Source organism: Rhinopithecus bieti, unplaced genomic scaffold, assembly GCF_001698545.2.
Source record: "Rhinopithecus bieti isolate Rb0 unplaced genomic scaffold, ASM169854v2 scaffold_15339, whole genome shotgun sequence".
NCBI lineage: Eukaryota > Metazoa > Chordata > Mammalia > Primates > Cercopithecidae > Rhinopithecus > Rhinopithecus bieti.
In genome coordinates this window covers 266,879-285,413 of record NW_016808089.1, presented here as the reverse complement: position 1 = coordinate 285,413, position 18,535 = coordinate 266,879, and the positions used below count along the sequence as shown (strand labels likewise).

General features: G+C 47.4%; 2 protein-coding genes across 5 annotated transcripts in view; both read left to right on the top strand.

Moving 5' to 3' along the window:
- The window catches only part of NHSL2 (NHS like 2), a 77,818-nt gene extending 65,998 nt beyond the window's left edge, over positions 1 to 11,820 (top strand). For 2 of the 4 annotated variants that reach the window (XM_017885497.1, XM_017885498.1), the window contains exons 2-4: positions 6,671 to 8,998; positions 10,464 to 10,596; positions 11,476 to 11,820. In XM_017885497.1, coding sequence (XP_017740986.1) covers positions 6,671 to 8,998; positions 10,464 to 10,596; positions 11,476 to 11,797 — 2,783 coding nt within the window. In that variant the 3' untranslated portion in view covers positions 11,798 to 11,820. Of the gene's footprint in view, positions 1 to 290; positions 447 to 2,302; positions 2,431 to 2,720; positions 2,917 to 5,325; positions 5,458 to 6,670; positions 9,004 to 10,463; positions 10,597 to 11,475 lie in introns of those variants that run through there. The other 2 variants (XM_017885495.1, XM_017885496.1) reach the window with 2 other exon arrangements.
- An 839-nt stretch (positions 11,821 to 12,659) lies between these two features.
- LOC108537789 (TPT1-like protein) overlaps positions 12,660 to 18,535 on the top strand; it is a 15,856-nt gene continuing 9,980 nt past the window's right edge. Inside the window, exon 1 of the mRNA XM_017885500.1 lies at positions 12,660 to 12,770. The gene's annotated coding sequence lies outside the window, so the exon portion shown is untranslated. The remainder of the gene's footprint in view (positions 12,771 to 18,535) is intronic.

Below are 18,535 nucleotides of genomic sequence, written 5' to 3'. Positions count from 1 at the left end.
CGGGCGGCGGCACGGGGCCCGGAGGCGCCAGGCGGAAGATGCGGGCGACACGGTGGCGGCGGCGACCGGGCGGGCGGGCAGGGGCGAGCGGAGCGGGAGGGAGCGGACTGCAGCAGGCTCTGTCGAGGAAAAATCTTGCGGTCGCGGATTCCCCGCCTTTTAAGCGCAGCCTCGCACTCCCCCCGCCCCACGCAGGGGCGGGCCTTGGGGAACTGCGGTCGCCCACTGGCCGCCGCGCGCCGCTCCCCTCCAGCTCGCCTGCGCCTCTCACTGACTCTCTCCTTCCCTAGCTGCAGCTAACTCGGGTCGGGAAAATGCGACAGCGACTGCCCACTCGAGGTCGTCATGGCGACAGCCAGTGAACGTGTTCCTCTCCTCGGGCAGGCCCCCGAATGTAGAGGAGCTGCTTCGCGAGGCGCAGCTCAATCTCCAGAGCCTGTTGCAAGGTACCGAGAGGGAGGGGGGCTGCGGCCGGAGCCCAGAGGCGAGATGCGCAGCGGCAGGAGGGAGGCAAAGAAGAAAGAGGACAGGGACCAGCAAGATAAAAAGAGAGAACAGTTTAAAAACAATCGACAAAGCAGTTTCCAGCTTTCACCTTTCAGCCTAATGATTCTGAAAGAGGCTATTTCCAGGGCTGTTTCCCCCCATCCCCACCCCCTTTTTTCAGCTCAGTAGCCCATGGGGAAACAATGACAGAGACTGAGGCAGGGCCATAAGTCATACCATTCACCGAGAGCTGGGTGGGAGACTCCCACAATGTGGGCCCACATTCCCTCCAGTCACCCTCTTGCCACATCGCCCATGCCTTTGGGATGCTGGCACCAGAAGACAAAGGGGGCATCTGCAGGATCTCCCACTCTGGGCTTCACTCACTCTGCTCTTACAATAACCGCCCCTGGATAGCTACTGCCTCACCAAAGTAAGCCCAATACACAGCACCCAGGGGTCACCTATTTTGTCCTCCTAACCAGCCTGAGCTTCTCCATGTAAAGAATCACATCTTACTACCCTGGGGTTTCCAGAAGCACCTGGCACAAGGCTGGATTCCCTCCCCACCTGCCAAGAGGTGCTCAGTGGATGTTAAGCATGAAAAGAGGTCTTGTCAGCGCTCCTTTATCCATACTAATAAAGGTTAACTCTAATGGCGAATAGAAAACTGCTGATGGGCCACCAACGGGATGACAGCCATAACCCCCACCCCCTACCAGGGCAGTGGTAACCTTCGAAAAGCAAGATGCCAAGGGACACCATGAGCCTGGTGTTCAGATAACAAAGGAGTTGCCACGCAGAAAAAGGGTTGATGTGCTCTGTGTTGCTACCATGGCAGAATTAGGACCAGTGGGTGGAAACCCAGAAGGAGGCACATTCCACCTCCAGATAAGGAAGAACTTTCTGACACGCCTGACAGCCCCAATTGTCCGTGGAAGAAATGAGCTGCCTTGGGAGGGAGGGAGCTCCCCTTTCCTGCAGGTGTGTGCGCTGAGGCTGAAGAAGCACCTAGAAGGGCTGCTGAGGAAGGAGTCTGGGCACAGAATGAGGTGTTGGACCAAAGAACCCCAAGAGCAACCCCAAATCTCTATGATTCTAAGAGTCTTTGTTCAGTGTACATACAGCATGAATGTCCCTTCTCTACTCTCACTTTCTTCATGTATTCATCAAATTCATCGCTTCAATCAACCCCATTCAAATCTTGTGCATCCTTATTCACTGATGATGCCGCTGAACTTCTGCCTCTTTTGTGCTGTTACCTCCTCCTTCCCTCTCCTTCACCTTAGCCCTCCTAGACCTGACACCACTCACAGTGGGACTAAGGTGCAGGGAACCCGGCCCACAAAGACTCAAGTAAGAGTTCTTGACATCCAAGAAGACTCCATATTGGACTTCCTGGTGTAAATCTCTTCTTGCTTCACGCAGGTCATTTCCTTGGTAGGGTTGCAAAAAACCTTAAGAGCTGCAGGGCTTCAAAGAGAGAACCTTGCAGTCCAAAGTAGCAAAAGGTGTCTGCATTCTGAGCCTCTTTTGTAACTGAGCACTCAAGGTGGGGTCATTGAGATAAGGGCTTGGTCCCCAAACCACCACAGCATGAATTTATTGACTTTCTTTTCTCCTCGACCCTCATGGTCCTGGGAAGCAAGCACTTTTCCATTTCCAAATCCAGTGGCTCGAACACCTGGAAATAGCCTAAAGAAAATGCAAGTCAGGCCTGGCAGCTAGAGCAGGAGCCCTGGCTCGTGGCCCTTCTCCGGCCCAGCGCTTGGCCGTGGCACCCTAGAGTGTGTGTCTCCACTGTGCTATTTTTCAGAAGAATATGAGGAACAGTATTCGGAGGCCAGACTTGTGGGGCAGACCTTCCGCTCTTCTGATGAGGCCACTGAGCCCACCCCCAACCCAAGGCCCCAGTCTGCCAGGCGTCTGGAGTTTGTATTGATGGTGAGTTGCCTCATCCCCTACCTGGGAGAGCCAGCATGCACCCACTGACAGGAGACCTCCAGCTGCTTACGTTACCCACTGGAAGCTGCTCACCTCTGCTCACCAGCAGAGCTACCCTGAGGCCCCACTGGGATGGGCCCTGCACAGCAGGTGCCTGGCCTGGCGGCCTGTCCACACTTTCCTGCCTCCCAGACGAAGTCTCCAACTACCCAGCCTAAACAGCCACCCTATGGGCACTGGCTCATCGCCGGGCAGGAATACACCCTTTCCATCACCTTCTCTCCCAACAGCCTACAAAACGGCAGCTGAGAGAGGATGAGACTACCACCCAGGGTGTGAGGGCCCCCGAGGCCTCCCTGAGCCTGTCTACCACAGCCGACAAGCAAACTGCCTGGAATAACCTCTTCCCTCTGCCCATCCTAGAGGAGAAGCGGTGGCCTCAGCCTTGCTCCACGCAGTCTGACATTGTGCCCATCAACATCTCTGGTAGAGTTGCTTAGCACCGCCTTCTTCCCTTCATGCCTCTACAGACCATCTTCTTCAATGCACTGGGTGTTGGGGGAGGGAAGTGAGACTTTCTTTGCTACCGGCTCACCTTGCGCTGTCACGGTCATGGCTCTTGCCAGGGAATGGAGGCATGCAGAAGAGGGGCGCTGGCTGCTCTTTCTTCACCCCTCCTGGCACTGCCACCCTGAGACCATTTGATAGCAAACAAAATTTTCTTAACAGAAAGCTTCAAAGCCTTATGAACTTGTGTGCTCTTCAGAGCACATATGGAAACTTAAAGTTTGTGAGTTCTGTTTGGGTCAGGGCAAGACAACTTCTTGTGCCCACAGCTGGGTTTGGAGTACACTGATAAGAGTCGGAGCGGGAGAGTAGGGTTTGGAGTGCTGGTGGTAACAAGGGAGGATCACACCTGGGCACAGACCAAAGGCCTGGTGGCACTTTCACTGGACATTAATCTTCTAGCAAGGTGGGCCTCCTCAACTTGTTTGGCAAGTTTTCAAGAAAAGAAATGGTAGAAAGGTCCTAAGGCCAAAAAGATCAAAAGGGGACCCAGTACAACTTTGAGAGTGGGGAACATGATGTATTATATGTAGCCCAGCTGGCTGTGGCTCTGGGGGCATGTGGCACACTATACCATGCTCACTATTAATCCATGATCTACACTCCATCAGCTGTAAGGGGAAGAGAAGGAGGGCCAGTCATTTGAGAAGGAGATAGGGCCAAGCAGCATGATGAAACCATGATCTCAGTAACCTAAAGGGATCAGAGGGGTCCTGTGAGCCAGCGCCAGCCTGTGCTCTGCTGGAAAATGTTGATAAAGATGATGAGGACAGCTCTGGCCACACGTGGCAGTGCTCCCTGGATATGGGGTCCTCCACTGTCACTGGCATCATTTCAGAAAATCAGAGGCAGGAAATAGAGCCCACAGCCTAGGGAAATATACCGAAAGGAGTGAGGGCTGATGAGGAAAGACTCCAGAAATTATGTTGAACATTTTGTGTCTAAATGTCTATCTTGGCCAGGCACAGTGGCTCACGCCTGTAATTCCAGCACTTTGGGAGGCTGAGGTGGGTGGATCCTTTGAGCTCAGGAATTCAAGACCAGCCTGGGCAACATGGGGAAACCCCATCTCTACCAAAAATACAAAAGAAATAGCCAGGTGTGGTGGCACACACCTGTGGCCCCAGCTACTCGGGAGGCCGAGGTATGAGGATCGCTTGACCCCAGGAGTCAGAGGTTGCAGTGAGCTGAGATGGCGCCACTGCACTCCAGCCTGGGTCACGGTGAGACTTTGTCTTTAAGTAAATAAATAAATGTCTGTCTTCCTCTCGATGAGGCTGTCCCTGAGCTTTGCCCACAGAGCCACTTGCTGAGGAGTCTGTGGACGTGTGCAGCTGTGTGGCTGGCAGGGGAGGGTCTGGCTAGCCAGCTGCTGAATGAGAGAAAGGGAGGTGGAATCACAGACCTCGCCCCACCACCCTGCCTTGCCCTGACTCTGACCCAGCCATTTCCCAGCACCCAAAGACTGACCTAGCACTTTAAGAGAAATAGAGCTCTAAAAATTTTTTTTAAAATAATATTAAGTAAGACATATTATTGAGGAAATCTTCCATTTTAATTGCGTTGAATTTGAAAACATTATCAAATCAGTAAACAAACTGAATTAACAGGTATTTTGAAAGTACCATGTAACCCAGATGAAGTGATAACTATAATCTGTGTCAATAATTTCCCTAAATTGAAAAGCCAGTGCCAGGAAAAAAAGAGAGAGAGAGAGAAAGAGAAAGAAATAGAACTCAATCACCATGCTGTGGGCCAGCTTTGGTAAAACGTGACCAGGAGACTGTAGGACAGACTATCAGGCATCTTCCTGGATGGTGGAGGGCAGTGGGGCAGCCTCTTGGAGACACTGGCCTCACCTGGCCCATATAAAGACCTTCTCTGAGAAAAGATCACAGTCAGGCAGCATCTAGTCCCAGCCCGCTGCTCTACACCAGTGGTTCTCACCCCTGGCTGTACCTCTGAATAATCACTTGAAGACTTCTAGAAAATGCTTCTACCTGAGCCCTACTCCCAGAGATTTCAGTGTTCTGGGGTAAGGTCCAGGTGTTGCAGTTTCAAAAGCTGCCCAGTTGATTTAAATATGTAGCCCAGGGTTGAAAACCACTGCCCCCAAACACCTAAGACTTACAGGTAACCTGGGTGCAGCCTGGGAAACCCAGCATGCATGCCCAGGGCCAAGTTGGGAAAGATGGGGAAGAAGTGCCACCTGCCTTGGATGCTATTCATGCTCATCACAACTGCCATAATTCTCTTCTCTCAGGCCAATTTCCACTGTGCTTTAAACAGAAACCAGGATGCACCCAAGTGTCTTTATTTTGGCTACAGGGCAGCAGTTTGATAAACATGCAAGTTTGCGACATTCGTTGTTTAACACAGAGACAGCCGTGAACCCCAAGTCCACCCTGAGGCGGAGGCGGACCATTATTGGATTCTCTAACTTTTCCCAACGAGACCAAGGTGACCCCACCACAGCTGATTCCCCAGTCCCTTCCCCTTACCCACTCCCACCAATCCTGCCACCCAGGTGGTACTGTGGTGATGGGGAACAGGAATAATTGGGTGGAGGAGGGGGCCTCCGGATGTCCTGAAAAAGCCAATATGGTAATTAAGAATAGCTAAGGGCCTCGTGTCAAGGGCGTCAACTGAATATGGAGAATAGGTCTCCTGGGCTAATGAATCCATTACATTATTGTTTCCCATTATAAATGTAATGTAACCAGATATGCCAAATTTAGGCAAATAGATGAGGAGAGAGGGATCCTTACCATCATCTTAACAGAACCATTACTACCATTAAGCGAATGCTGGCCAGGAGCACAGACCAGGGAGATAGCGGAGGGTAAGAGCCCTGGTCTTTCCGCTTACTGACCGGGAGACCTTGGCCAAGTTACATAACCTCTCTGAGCCTCAGCTTCTTCATCTATAAACTGGGGATAATGATACCGACCCGGTGGAATTAGCATGAAGACTAGCGTTATTGTATGTAACTTGCCTACCATGTTCCTGGTACATAGTCAGTGTCCAACAAATGGTGGCTGTTATTACAAATTCTCATAGCAGTAGTAGTTATAATAATAATAATGACATGACAGTATTAATTGTTTGTGTGTATGAGAAAACGTTTGGGGATTTGGAACATCCAAACGTTTTCCTCACATCTGTAGGTTATCCTCAGCCTCTTATGTTGCAAAGCTTAAAAGTGACTGATGCGAACAATGCAACCAGACTCTTAGCTTTGCAGTTTGGGCATACTCCAGAGTCACTGCTGGAGCCAAATGTCACACCATGCTGTCCTTAGTTCGGAAGCCTCTACTCTCATCTCCGGATGGATGAATGCTGAGGTCTGTGATGGTTTCATGAGCCTGGGGTGAAAGTATGGGGAAAATGCAAGGTAATCCCACATGACACTTCAGCTCTAAGAGGAATAATCAAAGCTGGAAAGTATTTGGCAGCCATCTGGACCATTCAAGGGCACCATGTGACTCACTGTGGGGTGACGGGCAAGGACCCAATTTCCCCAGCATCCTCATCCATGGAAGGGAAGAACCAAGGAATTCTGACCAAGCTGTTGGCAAATGCTTCTTGGCAAAAAAGTTGGTGCTCCTGTCTCAAAACAGCTGGTGGGAGATCCCTTGCTGTAGCACTCATGTCCTGTGTTTATTTCCTCCAGGTCACAGCAACAGCCCAGCAGGCATTGTGGCCCACTCTACCACCTCTGACATCAGGCCCAGTCACTCAATTCCGGAAGGGGTTCATGGAAGAGTTGCAGTTGGTCAGGATGCTCGGTTCCCAAGTCTCACCTCGCCAGTACTGAGAACTCCTTCCAGTGAGCCGGACGAACCTCACCAGGCGCGGAGTGGCCCAAACCCTCCTGGCATGGAGAGCATGGGAATGGTGTACAGTGTCCCCAGTTCTTGCAATGGACCTACAGAATCAACCTTCTCCACTTCCTGGAAGGGAGATGCTTTTACCTACATGACTCCAAGTGCCACCAGCCAGAGCAATCAAGTGAATGAAAATGGGAAAAATCCTTCCTGTGGGAATTCTTGGGTCTCTCTAAACAAAGTCCCACCTCTGGTTCCTAAGGAGGCTGCTACCCTCCTTGTTGCTCGTGATAACCCAGCAGGATGCAGTGGGTCAGCTGGCTACCCTGAGCACCTTATTCAGCGAAGGCACATGCCCGAAAGACCCTCCAAGATTGGCCTTCTGACCAGTGGGACCACGAGGCTGGAGACAGGCCCCGGCGGGGCCAGCAGATTCCGGGAGCGGTCACTGTCTGTGCCCACAGACTCAGGCACCACAGATGTGGACTATGATGAGGAGCAGAAGGCCAATGAGGCCTGTGCCCTGCCTTTTGCCAGTACAAGCTCTGAGGGCAGTAACAGTGCTGACAACATCGCCTCCCTTAGTGCCCAGCAAGAGGCCCAGCACAGAAGGCAGAGGTCCAAGAGTATCTCACTTAGGAAGGCCAAAAAAAAGCCTTCCCCACCCACACGCAGTGTCTCACTGGTCAAAGATGAGCCAGGCCTCTTGCCTGAAGGTGGGTCAGCACTACCCAAGGACCAGAGGCCCAAGAGCCTTTGCCTCTCCTTGGAACACCAAGGACATCACTCGTCCCACCCAGATGCTCAGGGTCACCCAGCTGTTCCAAACCACAAAGATCCAGAAGGTACACAATTCTCCCACCACTGGTATCTTACTGACTGGAAGTCTGGTGACACCTACCAATCCCTGTCCAGCTCCAGCACTGCCACTGGCACCACAGTCATTGAGTGCACCCAAGTTCAGGGCAGCTCAGAGTCTCTTGCCTCGCCTTCCACCTCCAGAGCCACTACACCTTCCCAACTCTCCATTGAAGTGGAGGCCAGGGAGATATCCTCCCCGGGAAGGCCCCCTGGACTGATGTCACCCTCCAGTGGCTACTCCAGCCAGTCGGAGACACCAACACCTACTGTTTCCATGTCCCTGACCCTGGGCCACTTACCCCCTCCAAGCAGCAGTGTCCGGGTACGTCCAGTGGTACCTGAGAGGAAGTCATCACTACCCCCGACGTCACCAATGGAGAAATTTCCCAAGTCACGGCTATCATTTGACCTACCACTGACCTCTTCACCCAACCTGGATCTGTCTGGGATGAGTATCTCCATCCGAAGCAAAACCAAGGTGAGTCGGCACCACTCAGAGACAAATTTTGGTGTCAAGCTGGCCCAAAAAACTAATCCCAACCAGCCAATCATGCCTATGGTTACTCAGTCCGACCTACGTTCTGTTCGCCTGAGGTCGGTCAGCAAGTCTGAGCCGGAAGATGACATTGAGAGCCCTGACTGTGCCGAGGAATCCAGAGCAGAAGAAGTCTTCACCTTGCCAGAGAGAAAGACAAAACCTCCCGTAGCTGAGAAGCCTCCGGTGGCCCGGAGGCCTCCAAGCTTGGTCCACAAGCCACCATCTGTTCCCGAGGAGTATGCGCTAACTTCACCAACCTTGGCTATGCCCCCCAGGAGCTCAATTCAACATGTGAGACCACTCCCTCAAGACAGCTACACGGTAGTGCGGAAACCAAAGTCCTCCAGCTTCCCAGATGGCAGAAGCCCAGGGGAGTCAACAGCACCCTCATCTCTTGTTTTCACGCCTTTTGCCAGTTCCTCTGGTGCTTTCTTAGGAACACAGCAGCCTCCCCAGGGAAGTGTGGAGGACGAGGGCCCCAAGATGAGGGCCCTGCCTGAAAGAATTAGCCTCCAGAGCCAGGAAGAAGCTGAGAAAAAGAAAGGCAAGATTCCACCTCCCGTACCAAAAAAACCCAGCATGCTGTACCTGCCTCTCACTTCTCCCATAGCTCAAATGGAGGCCTATGTGGCAGAACCAAGGCTGCCTCTCAGCCCCATCATCACCCTGGAGGAAGACGCCAAGTGTCCCCCCACCAGCGATGACCTGCAATCACTTGGTCAAAGGGTGACTTCAACTCCTCAGGCTGACAGTGAAAGGGAGGCAAGCCCTCTGGGTTAGTAAACTGTCTGTTGGCTTTTTCCTTCAGTCACAGGAGAGATGAGGGTGAGAATGAAGTGCCAGAGATGGAAGCAGATGCCCCAGAATAATTATCCTGATCCCAAGTCAGTGCGGGCACCGCTTGAGGGTTTGGGTTACTCTAAATAGGAACCACGGGCTGGCCTTACTGCCCTTGAGATCAAGATTAGCCCGAGGCAGATCTCCAAGGCCCAGTTTAGGCCACTCTCCCCTCTAAATCCCTAGTGCTGAGATAATGAAATCAAACTAGGTTCTAGCACCCTAGGACTTCAGCATCCCACGTCCCTAGCCAAGCGTGCATCCTATCATGGGAACTACTCCTCCACCTCACTGTACAGTACTTTTCACTGGCTGCACTGAGTTTAATTCCCTACATGAGACTCAATACCCCACCAGACTGAGTTCATGTGCTATGGCAGGCTTGGAGCCATCTGAAACAATGGAATATGTTGCCACCAGCAGCCTCTCTTTGTGCCTTCTGGAGGAAAGGGAGCTCATTTTCTTGGGTGGTTTGACTTCTTTGGCTCTTCCTGGAACCATAAAATGTAATACGTAATGTTTCTCATCCTTTCTTTTTCTGTCTCTCTTTGTTTTAATTGTGGTAAAATACCCATAACATTTACCATCTTGACCATTTTTAAGTATGCAGTTCATTCGTGTTAAGCACATTCACATTGTTAAGCAACCAATCTCCCGAACTCCTTTCATCTTGCAAAACTGAAACTCTGTACCCAGTAAACAACAACTCCTCTTTCTCCCTCCCCCCAGATTCCTCCCTCCAACCACCATTCTACTTTCTGGTTCTATGAATTTGACTCTAGACACCTCATATAAGTGGAATCATACAGTATTTGTCTTTTTGTGACTGGCTTATTCCACTTAGCTTAATGTTGTCAGTGTTCATCCATGTTTCTCATTCTTCTCTGAACCCTTAACACCAAAAATTGAAATCTCATGGCCTTCTATATGCGGATTTTTACTTTCAGTATGAGTCAATCATGACTAAGCCAAGCAAATAAATCAAAGCCCCAGGTAGTTGTAGAAAACGCTTCCTCAGACTCCACAGTCTCCCCTCTGAGATTCAAGTAGGTTCCACTCTAACCCACTGGGTGGGAGTCAGTACTTTAGATCATTCCCAGCTCCTTCATTTAGAGAAATTATATACAGTGTTTAAAACAAGAGAATGCTCGGGCCACCCGTTATAATGACAAAGGCATGAGAGAATAGGGACCCATGCTGATCTTCACCACTCACTTCACCTTGGGCAAATCATTAAGCTTCTGAACTTCACATGTTCCTCCTCTGCAAAACGGAGATATTAAAAATCTCCACCCTGCTGCCCTCACAGAGTTGCTTTGACCATCAAATGAAATAACATATGAGAATGTACTTTGTCCTATCTATTGTGGTCAAACTCATTCCTTTTGGTTTTTTATGTCTAGGGAGTTCTGTGGAACCAGGCACCGAAGAAAAAAGTTTAATCAGTGATAAAACAGCCGAATGGATTGTGGAGGATGATGATGACGTGTTTGTGGCTTCACGCACAACTGAAGATTTATTTACTGTGATACACAGGTTTGCACCAGTTTCCTTAATTCTAATTGCAATTGCCTTCCCTTTTTGTACTTAAAGAAAACTGCTATTCCACATTGAAATCCTAATTGTAAAAGAAAAGAAAAAAATTAAAAGTAAGAAAAAACTGCTACCTCTAAGCAGCCATTAGAATTGCACCTGGAGGCTAAGTTCAGATACCCACATATGTGAGCGCAGTCCAGGGCCTTGAATCTCAAATTCACTGACATCGTTGGGTAAAGTGGAGGAAGGGAGAGGAGAGGAGGACCAGGTGCCGAGTGAGAGGCCCCTCGTCTCTTAGCAACCACTTGGCCTATTGTGGCTTCATCTGCTCTCTCTTAGCTCTGTCTATAGTCAGAGACATTTAACCCTTCACAGAATTCCTTGTACCAAAAAAATCCCATCAAGAGGTGAAGTGGGGCACCAGGCAGCATATCAAAACAGGAACTTAGGCAAAGAGGAACAAGATGGGGACCAGTTATTGGACAGGATTACAAGGCAGGGTTTCAGTGACAAGAAAACTGGGAAGAGTCTTATTATTGGAGCTAGACCACCAGTCTAGAACAGGCTCAGTCCCCAGGCTGTCCTGATTCAGAGTCACTGAGCTACTAGCCTTGACTCCTGAAATTCGTCCTTGGTCCCAGAACCTGGGCAGGACTGAGGCTACAGGCACAGGACAAGTGACTCCAGCTGGGGGCATTGAAAGGAATGTGGGGACGGGAGGGCCCAACAAGGGTCTCTGAGGTGAGAGAGAGAGAAAGCAGATCAATACGGGTGCTTAAAGGGCTGCCGCCTGGATTGTGTCACAGGCATGGGGGCCTGTGAAGCACTGGTAAATGTCTGCTGCATGAACTCACTCAAACCAAACTTTCTCTTATCTAGGTCCAAAAGGAAGCTGCTCGGCTGGAAGGAACCTGGTGAGGCCTTTGTGGGTGGCAGAACAAGTTCCCACTCACCAATAAAGAACACAGCTGAGTCTCCAATCAGTGAGTCTACCGCCACCACAGGGTCAGGCAGCAGTGCCAACCTAGATGCTGGCAGAAATGACGATTTCAAGGCCTTGCTACAGAAGAAGGGAAGTAAGGCAACTCCAAGGTCTCGTCCCTCAGCAGCTGAACTGCTGAAGACCACTAACCCACTGGCTCGGAGAATTATTGCACAATTTTCAAAAGACTATGAAACCACCGATAACCCCAGTACCTAAGCCCTGGGCTCAACAAGCAGGATTTACTTACTAAACTTGAGTAGAGAAGAGGGAAGAGAAAGGGTCTTTAAACAGAACCATGGGAATAACAACAGAGCCTACATTTCCTTTACATTAACTCACATTCTGGACAGCAGGAGAGAGGCTACTTCATCTAGAGCTAAAATCATCTGGCACTTAATCATCTTCAGACATTTTTATGTTTTCATACTTATAAGCTTGTCATGACTGACTACCGAGTTTCTTCTTATTTTCCCCCAGTGGTGTGCACTAACTAAGAAGAAATTTTCAGATGCCAGGGCACATGTGCCACTTTTTCAATTCAATAACCCGGCTGCTCCATCCCTGGCTCCTGTCACTGAGGAGTGCAGGGTGAGAGCAGATTGGAGGCTGCCAAACCTGGGGGGCATAGGATGCCATTGCTCATTATTCACTTTCCTAGGGAGGCTCTGATGGCCCTGTGTGCAAACATAGAAAGACTCTGATGCCTCCTCAACCACAGTTTAGCTTTCCCCTGCACTTGTGAGAGGTTTGCAGGGTGCACTTATTTCGGCATGGGGTTGATTGGATGGCTTTTGTGGTGCAGAATATGACTGTGACTCCATCCTGAAACTTAATGCCTTTTTCAGTTTGATTGTCTACCGGAGATCAGGGTGATAAGTTTCAATAAACATATAGACATCCCCCACCCCCCTCGCAACTCCCATTAGCTAGAAAAGACCAGGACTGGGTTGCTTCGAATGAACCAAGTTTGACCAACAAACAAGACAGCCATTTGTTCACTCAGATCTAGCCGAGGTAACTCACAAGTGCACCTTGAGATCCTCCATGTGTCTGTCAACAGCGATAGCCAGGATCTGTGCCCAGCTCATGCTGCATTCTAAGAACTCTCATTTCATTTGTATATAACATTCATTACAGGAAGTAATTAACTGAAGGAACAGCGTCATCAAAGGCTCAAGGAGAATAGAAAGTAAGTGCATCTTGCCCCCCACCAGTCAATTCAGGTCATGGTTTGTGGTGGTTTGGTTTTGTTTAAAGGAAGTCCGACTCTGTTCCAAAAACCAAGAACATATAAACTAAAAGGATCTATCCAAAATCTAAAAGGCAGTCTTGCCAGTTGCTATGGCCCATAATGCACACACACCACACACATACACACAAAAGGGCTACTTTTTGCCATTTAGGTTCTGTGTTTGACCAGCTTTCAATTAACCTTGCTGGGGGAGAGCATAAGAACCTGGGTAAATAGCATACTGAAAGAGCTTCAGAATAATCATTGCGACCCCTCCCTGTCCCCACCCCCCACGAAGCTTATAGGCACTAACTATTCTTGTCAGCTCAATTTTCTAAGCAGAGCAAGAGCAGTGATTCATTTGATTTTTGTATGCCTGATTTCTGGGAGGTTTGGGAGGAAGACAAAGCATTGAGCAAAGAAAACCTGCTGACCAATGATGGAAAGTTAATTGTCTACTGTCTTCAAGAGGCAAAAAGAACAGTCAAATGAAATTGTAGCCTGCTTCACAAAGACAGTTCCCCAGCCCCTTCCTACTTCACTCCCCACCCAATAGATTCAATGGTCAACCTCCTGGAGGATGCAGTAAGAGTTCCAGAGACAAGCAGTTCTCAACTTTGATAGGTTGTATTGCCCAATGAGAAGCCACCTCTTAGCTCAACTGCCCACACTCCAGATGGACAGAGCAGCTGAAAAACCACACTAAGTACTGAGAAAACTTGGGCCTCTCACAAGAGAAGCCCTAGGCCTAGGCCCTTTGTTGTTATAGTTCTGAATCTGAGACTTCTGGAAACAGGCCAGGCCCACCAACTCCCTTGCAACCAGCACTTTGACACTTAAAATAATAAACAGCAAGGCCCAGTTGCTTTTGAAAGTACTAGAACTACTTGGTGTGAAGGTCTTAACCAAATTCGAAATTTCAGGGATTTTGCCTGAAATAAAATCAATTCATCCCTGGCCTCAGTTTATATATGAATGCCACCTTTGTCTGCTCCAGACTTAGAATTCCAAAAAACAAACATTTTCCTCTGTAGTAACTGAAGGAGCGTTTGTGCTTTTGCTTAGCAAAAGTGAAAGGACACCAGGGTCTGCTCCTTGGGAACCATTATGACTGGTTGAACGTTAAAGCTGAGTATGGGACTCACATAGTATAGGCCTTGTTACTTCTGTTGACTTTCCTGGAAGTTTCTTGTTTACTATTTCTAATGGGTCTTGCCTCTCCCCTCACCTTGCTACCTCTGGAGGTTTTCCCAAAAGATTCTGAAGCTGAATGCTCAGACACCTTTATGCTTGTCAATTACCTTTAGTCTTGCTTTCCTCTACAATACTCTATATGCCTGGAATTCTTAGGATATCTTCTAGATCATCACTGTGGCCCACCCAGTGGTGTTCCCATTAGCACAAGAGGATTTGGGGCAGAAATCATATGGTCAGAGAGGACATTTAAGACTGGAAGTATTCATTTAATTTTTCAAATTAATTTTTTGTAAAGATGGGAGTCTTGCTATGTTGCCCATGCTGGTCTTGAACTCCTGGGCTCAAGCGATCCTCTTGCCTTGGCCTCCCAAAGTGCTGGGATTAAAGGGGTAAGCCACCGCGCCTGGCCTCGTTTAATATTTTGCAACAGGTAAACATAGTCCCAAATAAACAACCAAACTGTAAAACTTCTACTAATAACTAATTAACAGAACACCAAGCATCTTCCCCACTCCTAACACTCAACCTCTCTCCTACCTTTGATTATCATAACACCACTCTCTCTCCCACCCAGGCATTTACCACAATGTTTGTTGCCTTCTGCACTTGCTCTGCTGAGACTGGAGAAGAGAGGCTGAAAGCCCCTCTCAGAAAGGCTTACAGAGAACCCAGCACTACTTCGATTACTAGTACAAATAATAATGATAATGATTTTTGAAGGTGGAATAGAGAAGAGATTTGAGTGAAATGAAGTTGGCCCTAGGAGGTCAGCTTCCATTTCAAGTTGTCCCTATCCTCTTTTTTCCTCCCCATTCCAATCAGTAGCAACAGATGGCTCTGCTAGCCTGACTTTGATCTAGTCACCATCCCCAGGGGAGGAGGTTAATTGTTAACCAAGGATGCTTTGCATTTGGTGGGTAGTCAGTACATGTTTTTGAGGATAGTTATTAATAGTACAATAGCAAGCTTTGCTGGTATCTCCTCTCCTTATCCTGCACTACTTGGCCTGCCTCAGCTCCTGACTGGGCCTCCCGCACCGGCCCCAACTTATCCCTCAGTCCCAAATCCCATGAACTGCATCCCTAGCACAACAACTCACCCATAAAGGAAGCGAGACAACAGGAAGCAAAATAAAAAATTTTAGCTTAATGAACACAAACTGACCAGTTGATCTGGATAAATTACCTTGAATGTGCAGACAGAGGAGATCCTACCAGGTTCTCCTAACGAGCATTGCACCTGACATCCAGTGTAACTATCTGGACAACACAGACCCGATTGCAGTCTCTCTGTACCTGTCAGTCTAAGCAGATCTGTCCATGCACCTGCCCTCTTCCTCATCAATGAACAAGTCAGGAAAAAGATGAGTTCACGGTCAGTGCTCTGTTCCTCACTCGTTCTGCCTTTCATTATCAAGTCTGTGACACAATGGTGAGCTTTCGCTTTAATATGATTTGCTAGGGCCAGGACTAGGGTGAGGTGAGCGAGGCGCCTAGGGCGCAAAATTCAAAGAGGTGCCCACTCTCAGGGCCATGCAAGTGCCTTACCCTCGTCCCAGCCCTGTGATTTGCACTCTTTAAAGTAATATCAGTTTATCTTCTTCCTATGAACAAGTATAGTCCTTCTGATTTGGGGTGGGGGGTTAACTCCCTGTCTCTTGTTGCACCAAATATTTTATTGCTACCTATTTTTCCATTGCTGTAAGTCTTTGTGTGCCTATACATTAAAGAATCTTTAGTAGTGTTAATATCGGAAAACATAGTTGATTTCTAAGTAATATGCTCCAGGTGGCAATTTAACACCCATTTCAGCAGGGATGCTCCCAGGGCCAGCCCTTCAACAAAAGAGTGACTGAGTTGGAGGTCTGTCACCAGGATCCTCCCTCTCCTCTTTCTGCTCCATTCTCCCAAACCTCGCTTCCCAGCACCAACTCTCCTCAGTGCCTCCTACTTCCTTCTCCTCCTCTCTAAGAAAAACATGCTCTCAGGAAAGGGATACATTCATTTACTTTGAGATTATAAGGCTTAATGCTACCTCTTTTGAGGGTCAGTTGCATTTTAACAAGGGAAAAGCCTTAAGCCAAAGGAATGAAGTTCTACTTGCAGAATGTTAGGCATCAACTCGTTGTAGAAGTGTATTTTTCACCATGGAAAGGCCAAATTCCCTGATGCCTAACTCCAGAATATAGAAAATATCTTAATTGCCTGGAATCATTTGAGTTACTAGCGGATGGTCAATTAAATTGTCCTGATACCCAATGCTATTCAATATGGTTACTACCAAGGGACTCTCAGAAATGGCTACTAAAAGCCACTGAGAAGGTCTAGATCATTCATATTGTACATTGACATTTTTACATAAATGGAATTAATACTACTTACCATTTGAGTAAAGAACACAAGGATTTAAAGAGTCTGTGAAAATATGTCCTGTTTGTGAAAGGTGAAACTGTCCAATCCATGTCCTGTCAATGTCAGTTGTCCAGTATTGGTGGTGATTATTAATCTTATTGGAGGTACAACTTTACCTCCAATAAGCTTACCTTTACAAGCTTCTGCTTTCCCTGCTTCATCTCTGTTATGGGCTATCAGTCCAGCTTGGTGTGAAAATGAGACTATATCTATACCAGAGCCCCCAATCCCCTCAAAGCCTTTGCATGTATTTCAGCTACAAGTGACAAGGATATTAGGGATTTAAAAGGACAAGAGAGTGGGAAAGAGGTATAAGGAAGTGCCTTTGTCAAAATGCAGCAAAAAGTATAATGATATAAACATAATATGAAATAAGCAAAGTTTTAGAATACTTTGAAACAGATTTACAGAGGAATACATAGTAAATAGTTATAGACACACATTTGGGGCGTTTTTAATAAGATTAGCAAGAAGACATTTGCATGAGTAATGAGCAATGTGAAACGGGCATTATACTTTTGTTCAGTAAAGCCCAAAATCTAGGCCAATGGTTCTCAAAGTGCAGTTCCAGGAGCAGCAGCAGCAGCATCCCTGGAGAGAGAGAGAGAGAGAGAGAGAGAGAGAGAGAGAGAGAGAGAGTGTGTGTGTGTGTGCACATTCCAGTGATGTTACTCCTTCAAGCCCCTGAATCACTATAGCCACCACTCTCCAACTGATTCCAACCTTTACCATGATTTTGGCTCTCATCATAATGACCAGTCTCTGGCCAAGAGGTGTATATTGTTATTTTGGTCAGGCATATGTTTGTTTGGTTTTAAGAAATTATCAGATTGAGAAGTCTCATGTTTTATGGGACTCCGGTGCATATGCTCAAAAAAGAATAAAAGATAACTTACCATATTGGATCAACAAATTGCTCAACTTACAAAATCTTTGATTTGACTTAGCCAGCACATCTGGCCTGCTTTGGGTTTAAAAAAAAAAAAGATTTTTTAAACTCACAAATGGAAAAAAAAGGGAAAGGTGTTAGGTTTGTTTGGTATTACCAGCTCTTAAATACCTGTCTTCACCATGGTGGCTGTTCTCCAGTAAGGCTCTGGCAGAAGTAGATTTGATTTTAAGATTTTTGCCTAAATAGTGGAATTTGATAGCAACGAACTCCAAAACAAAATCTGAACTGGAACAACTAGTTAACCCCTCTCAGCCTCTTTGTAATGCCAAGCTTTATAGACATTTATTCCTTAGGTGGTCTTGAGCTTTTTCTAACATCCAATTTTATAAAATGTTATGCATGCAAACGCAGCATTGTGCTCATTGTACAAGTCACCTCAAATTCATTCCTTCCCCCATGTGTATCATGGCGAAGAAATATCAATATATGTGTGTTCTGAGGTCTTCTGATGAATTGTCAATTACAAACCTTTTCATTCATTTTTAAATGAGATATATTTACCCCGGCTAGTGGTTAAAATTTTATTCTTTTTATTATATTTCATTGCTACTTTTTTCTACTGACTCCAAAGCTTACTTTGGGGAATACTTCTTATTTCTAGATTGTTGTATTTATCTTATTTCTATATTTATCTGCAGTCTTGGAATGTTAGAGCTGAAAGGGACCAACCTCTCTCATTTCACTCATGAGGAAGCTGAGGCCCAGAAAGGTCAAATAACTTATATACAAGGTCACACAGTGAGTCAGCGGTGGGGCCCAGCCTCAATTCCAGGTCTCCTGACCTTGGGTCTAGTGTGGTTTCATTTAAAGCACTACAATTTATAGAAGACCCACAGCTGGCTTCTACTTTTATGACACATGAATTTCCCAGGTATTACAATGAACTAATATATGTGCTTTAAGGGAAAGTATTCAAGAGTTCTTTAATTCATTAATCCAAAGACAAATTGGATTTTCAGGTTAGAAACATTAGTTTCCCTCCAAATTCGATATGTGTACCCTACTTAGTACAATGGATGTTTTCCCTAAAAGTTGTGTGAAAAATGAATTTTTTATATATCAAGAATCATTTTTTCATAGGTAAACTTCCTATATAAGGGAACCTTCTGGTGACTTCTTTTTGAAAAACTGAGATTCCTCTTGTCATTTTCCTGTAGTGTCTC